At 34.2% G+C, this 6,682-nt stretch overlaps 1 protein-coding gene across 1 annotated transcript; it reads left to right on the top strand.

Annotated features, from left to right (window-relative positions):
- The first annotated feature begins 577 nt into the window (after nt 1-577).
- On the top strand, nt 578-2,204 carry LOC132035162 (putative F-box protein At1g32420). The gene has a single exon (XM_059425454.1). It carries the CDS (start codon nt 809-811, stop codon nt 1,940-1,942), a length of 1,134 nt encoding a protein of 377 aa, XP_059281437.1. The 5' UTR covers nt 578-808; the 3' UTR covers nt 1,943-2,204.
- The last annotated feature ends 4,478 nt before the right edge of the window (nt 2,205-6,682 follow it).

The raw sequence follows: 6,682 nt of genomic DNA, 5'->3' as shown, positions 1-6,682 counted from the left end.
GCAGCACTGCTATCCTTGCACACAGTGAACAGTTGCAGCTTTACAGCTGTGACTGTTGACTGCAAGTTGTACAGAGAGAACAGATAAAAGACCAGGTCTCTCTCTAATTCTTCACGGTTTGACAATCATCAAAATATCGAACGTATCATATCTTATCACATGACAATAATCAGTAGGAGCCATGATAATCTAAGCTTCATGAACACCAAGCACAGTAGTCCTCAAAAGAGAAATTACACTTACTTGTTTTTCAAAATCCTTACATTAATTTTTACAGTTAAAGTTGAAACATGCGAAATGTTTTCGGACTAAGGTTTTTGAGTTCCAAGAAGAATGCTTTATTTTATTTCAAATGCTTTGATTTGTATGACGAGGTAGAAATTCATATTAGAAGCTACGCTCTGTCAAGTCAACACATGGAGTGTCGGTCACGACTCGGTTAGAAATCGGGTCGTGACACTTCACAAGCTCAAGTAAGCTAAGAAAATTGTTATGCTTTAAAAAAAAAAAAAAAATTGTACGTTGTCTTACCCTTCATTTATACAAGAGGTTATTTTATCCTTTTCCCAAGAAGAAATTTGATTTTTAATTAATTCGAAATTTTTAAATGACTTATCAGTTCTAAAGCTAAAAAAAAAAAAACTAATAGAAAACCTATACATTTTTAAAAGAAAAACCTCTAAACCTATTAAAAAACAAAGTAAAATCAACTGAAATTTGATAAATAAATGTTCCATATATAAGTGAAGGGTTTTGGAGAGGCAAAAGTTTTACCTACTATGAAGCCGTACGCCTTCAGCAATCAACAATGGAGAAGAAGATGAATTCTTCGGGAAGCAATCCATCAATTCCCCAAGAAATAATCTTTGAAATATTCTCATGGCTTCCTGTCAAGTCGTTAATGCGTTTTAAGTGCGTTATCAAATTCTTTAATTCTCTTGTTTCGGGATCAGATTTTACGGATAGCTATAGATGTCGATCTATGACTCATCATGGTGGTGGAACAAAATTATTTTTCCATGAAGAGAAAGGTTTCTATATGGCTGAGCAAAAGGAAGATGGAAAAATTTCTGTCACTCTTTTTCAAACTGAGAAGTTGGATGGACTCCACTGCTATTCAGGTTCTTGTTTGGATTGCGTTAATGGTTTATTTTGCGTTTGGGAACCAATATGTGTGCGACGTGCTGCAATTTTCAATCCCACTACAAGAGAAGTAAGATTTCTTCCCGACCTGAATAAAGAAGTATCTTGGTGTAACTATTCATTAGGTTTTGAATCAGAAGAAAAGAAGTACAAAGTTCTTTTGTCAACAGAGCATGTTCGAGAAGGGTGCAGAAAAATATGGGTCTTAACTTTAGGTGAAGACGAATCATGGAGAGAGATTCAAAGCATTTCCCCTGACATTGTCTATATCATGCCCAGTGTTTGCATTAACGGAGTTATCTATCGGTTTGTCTATTGGTCTTCTAAAGCTAACATACGTTCTATAGCTGCATTTGATATCAAATCTGAAAAATTCAATATTATTGCATTGTGGAATTCATCTCACTACTGGGCAGGTGATGACAAGCCAAAGCTGATAGAGGTGAAGGGTAATTTAGCAGTCACATATTCGGAAAATTGGTTTAATGGATACATCCACTTACGGATTTTAGAAAAGATTAAGAAAGAAGATCAATGGAAGAGTCATATCATTCGCCTTCCCTCAATATGGAACGGCAGACGACTATATATACATTTTTCTCTTATTCGAATCATATCATTATGCAAATCCAGTGATGGGGATATTCTCTTCATTATGAACTTGAAGTCAGGCCTTTTATGTTTGTGTTATGATGTCACAACAGAGAATTGGAGAGAAGTAGAAATCAAGGGTCTTCCTCAGGAGAGCTTCATCCGAGGCGGTTATAATTATGTAGAAAATCTTGTTGCCTTTGGGTAATTGTGCAATACTCTGTTTTCAAGTTTAAACTGGAAGGCATTTTGAGTGTTTTTCAGATCATAGTCTCCTTTTCAAACTCTGTAACAGACTATTGGTAATCTAAACTTTTTGCCCTTTATGCTATTTTTGCCTTAAGTACCTTCGCACCCTAAAATCTTGTTGATAAACTTTCAGACACAGTTTTATTTTATCGTCTGATAAAATTTTGTTCCCACAAACTCATCCATGTAGTAATGCTATTACTAAGCAAGTAAGTAGTAAAAAAAAAAATGACCCGAATGTGGGATATATTTGGATGACAAATGTACATGATTTGGACTGAAGTTGGAAATTTCCTTCGGTTAAGACACTCTTCTGATTTGAAGCATTTCTTGAAACATCCAACTGTTTCTGAATGAACTTTTTAAAAATGGAAAGGTATGTGACATTAATTTAATCGTTTGCAGATGACGAATTTGGTATGTGTATCTTTTAGTTTGCTCTTGGATTGGCAGAAAGTTGCATCATAACAGCAAACTTTCTTTAGGAATACTAGACTCTTTCACTAAAATTGTTATGGCTTGGTGAACTAAATCAGCACCAAAACTGGTTTCACTAATTCCCTGTCCTAAACCAAAAGTTCTCATATTTCTTCCTGTGTCCCTATTCTTGTGACGGCAAAAGCTTTCTCAACACTGAATAGTTAGTGCTGTCCACAGCTTGAGTCTTATACAAACTTTGAAGCATGTAGTATCTAAGTTTGTGCATAGCTACCACAATGACTAACAGAATAGTTAGTGCTGTCCACAGCACTCTCCATGAGCGTCGCAGAGAGATCTTCCAAAGCCTGCAAACTGAGCTTTCAAAATTTCCCTCATCTTCTTGTGCTAGTTAGTACTTGATCATCAACATCGATGTGGACCAAGTGAGTCCTATATCACTGAATGTTAGTTTATTATTCCCACTATATTTATTTCCTAGCTCGAGATCATCACTAAGATTTGAACCAACATTCTCTATGTCACATTCAGTGATTAGAACCTCTTGAGCCAGGCTCCCGCGAGGACATTTATCATATACCTGATCCCTGTCACTTTCTGAATCACGCTTTTTAGTACCTCACCTTCTCCATCATTTTGAATCAAAGTAACTATAGCACAGCCCGTGATGGGAAATTGCATTTTTCGTGACTTTATGTTTGTGTTATGATGTCACGAGAAACAGCTGGAGAGAATTAGAAATCAAGGGGCTTCCTAAGGAGAGCTACATTTTGCAATACTCCGTTTCCAAGTTTAAACTGGAAGGCATTCGGAGTTTCTTGTGCTTTTTGGGACTATCATCTTTGAGAAGAGTTGATTGCCTGAATGGAAAGCATATAATGACCCAATTTGATACATTTCATTGAGAACTTAACAGAGCTTAGAGAGCTTTACCTTGATGGTGTTGATCTTTCAGCTCAGAGGAGTGAGTGGTGTCAATCTTTATCTTCATATTTTCGTAACTTGACAGTCTTGAGCTTGCCTAATTATCAAATTTCAGGCCCCATTGATGATTCACTTTTCGGATACAAGTTCTACAGGTTTTGGAGTTGTCATTTAATTTGTTGCTTAGTGGCAACATTCCAATTGCGGTGGAGCAAGGATGGAGGAACATAAAATTATTGTCAGACTCATTTGTAAAGCAGTAGAAGGTGATTTACATAAACTGATCCTTTCTCGATTGAGAAATCCCCGAGGCTCATTCAACATTATGGGAAATCTGGGCGTCATGGATATCAAGCACACTAGAGTAACAACCTTTTCCCTTTTCCTTCCACTTTTAACTAATTAATTACTACTAGTCAATCACTAATGTTCTTCATTTTGGGGTAAGTTCATTTCAATAGAGGACCACAACTTTCTTTAATTAGGAAATTCAGTAACACAAACTCTTTAAGATAACTTACCATATATATCGTTAAACCTCGTCCATTGATCTAACACGAAATGAATGTTCTGCCCTGATATCATGGAGTGATTCCAAATTGGAAAATTGCAGAGAGGATGTCTGATATGTTTGTTTCACCATAACTCAAGATTACACTGCATACAACAAGAATAACTGCGGGCCAAGAAACAGAAATAACTCGAATAAGTATTCTTTTAGCTTTATCTTCTCCTAATAGAAAAAAAAAAAAAGAGAACTCTTAAAATCATTCAAAAACAAGACAACTGCAATTCAGTCGTGCTCAACTGCAATTCCCCAAGATATAATCTTTAAGATCTTCGCATGGCTTCCTGCAAAGTCCTTAATGTGTTTTAAGTGCATTACAAGATTTTGTGAATATCCATAGTTGTCTATTCTTGCTCCATATAAATGGAGTACTTAGCTTGTTGATAGCAAGTGCTTTATTCTCGTAAAATACATACCAAAATGAATTAGTCGAGCGAGTCGACTGCAAATACTGGATGATAACATAAAAAGAATCAATCGTACCAAGTTGATCATATTATGTAACATATTAGTTTTATGTTAATCATTTAAGCATCGACGAAAAGTTCTTAACATTTGAATCTCTTTAACTTAGAAAAAGTCACACAATTTGGCTGTTTATAAGAGGTAAAAACACCTGATGTTTACATTAAAACAATAAATACATAACAATGATGACATACGCCTTTCACATGCACTATTATCATGCTAAATTATATTCCTCCGATTCCCTATTACTTATTCCATATACTAAGCATAATTCTCTTTTACTTGTCCACTTTGGCAGATCGAGAGAGAATTATTATATTTGTATTTCGATTTTACTCTTATCATTAAATAACTATTTGTCAAACTAATTGAATTTAGAGTAGTTAAATTAATATAGATTTCCAAATGACAATTAATAAGGATAATTTAGTAAAATAAACACTCAATTAAAATTTACTTAAGAAACGGAGGAAGTAGTTAAATCATTAATATTTTCAACTGAATTTATGACTTAATGCAAAAATTGAGAAGTAGTGATCATCCATTTAGTGGTATAATAGCTCTATGAACATTAATTCAAACTCAATTATGACTTAATGCAAAAATTGAGAAGTAGTTAAATCATTAATATTTTCAACTGAATTTATGACTTAATGCAAAAATTGAGAAGTAGTGATCATCCATTTAGTGGTATAATAGCTCTATGAACATTAATTCAAACTCAATTAAGGAATAGAGAAGTTCTTTTTTGGCATAATACATAAACAAGCTCTCAAACTTGGCCTGAGCTAGCAAGTATGCCCTCCAACTTTATGTGTGCAAAAGTAGGCACCTCAACTTATCTCCACTTTGTCAATTGAACACTCCAACTTACAAAATGATCATTTAAACACCTCTAAAATTTATGTACCATGTTAGCATTTGTGTTTACGTATTCAACTTTATACAAGTTGGCGCTCTTTTTGTGCGTGCATACCCAAAATTGGAGAGCATCTTGTCAAATGAGGCCAAGTTTGAGGACATTTTATATATTATGCCTTCTTTTTTTACCCTTCTCCTTTTGCCTTGCAAACCTGAATTGTCAACTACAACAAATAAGAAACGAAATTCTCTATATTAAGTTGTGCTCACTTAAGATTGTTATGCCCCATTTTAACCAGTCAAAGCGGAGTACAACATATCGCGATTCCTAATTATTTAACTTAAGGAGTCGTCACCTAATTATTTTAATGGTGAATTAGGGAACCTATTTTACCTAAGTAAATGCCTAAAATAAACTCTAATTTTAAAGGTCTTACTAACCTAATAAATTCTAGGTAAGGGTTCTAAATATCCTGAGTTGGAAGCGTCTTAGGCATCCACTAGAATCCGTTAACCTATTCTGATCAAACTTAGGTTAATTAAACATATGTGAAAAACATGAAATATACGTAGTACTTTGTACGTATTGAAGAAATGTAATTAACTTGTTGAACAGTGTATGTAAAGGCAACGTTTGGACCTTTTAAAAAATAAGAACTTTTAATCACATTGGTTTTGGCTTTAGCAGTTTAAACAAAAAAGAAAAAATATAATCAACGTTACTTTAAAGTCTAAAAAGACTACTTTAAATCTAGGCCAAAGTTAGGTCAAAAGATTCTATAACAAAAAAAAGTTTTCATATGCGTATTCGAAAATTCCAAAAAATGAACTTCAGTGAATATTGAACAAACTTTTCCGATTCCAAAGGACGTTAAAATCTCATTTTTTAATTTGAAAAATGGCTTTGCTGCAACTCAAAAATTAGTTTACTCAACAGTTGATTTTGATTTGCAAGAAATGAACCAAGGCCAAGATAAAAACTCGATTCGTTTCCTAAAGAATATTTATGTTGTACCTTTTTGAAACTCTTAGAACCATAAAAGAAATCTGTGGTTGAAAGAAATGAGGTCAACTAATGTTTTGGAAAAATATAACTACTTCTCAAGACTTCACTAAAAATGATATCCCAAACCCTTCTAAAGTTAGATGTTCAAGGTCGTTAACTAAACATATCAAATAAACAATCACAATTCCTATCACCAATAACTAAATAAGTATAGATATGTTAAAAATGCAAAAGCCTATTCTCATTCTTCCCCTTCATCTTCTTGCTTCTACCTTGATTACATTTGGAGGAGGGAGAGAACCGAATAAGAATCCGATAATAGTTCGAGATTTCATTCCCGACCCCCATTATTTCTTTCGGGGGGGATTCGAGGAACTAAAAGGCCCCAAAAAAGAAAGGGGAGATGTTTTTGATCTCGGGGCCACGAGTCTCAT

Source organism: Lycium ferocissimum, chromosome 10, assembly GCF_029784015.1.
Source record: "Lycium ferocissimum isolate CSIRO_LF1 chromosome 10, AGI_CSIRO_Lferr_CH_V1, whole genome shotgun sequence".
NCBI lineage: Eukaryota > Viridiplantae > Streptophyta > Magnoliopsida > Solanales > Solanaceae > Lycium > Lycium ferocissimum.
The sequence above is the reverse complement of the archived record's forward strand: the minus strand, read 5'-3'. Positions and strand labels throughout refer to the sequence as shown.

Excerpts from the sequence above, each read along its gene's own strand:
- LOC132035162 (XM_059425454.1), top strand. The coding sequence starts at position 809 with ATGGAGAAGAAGATGAATTCTTCGGGAAGCAATCCATCAATTCCCCAA.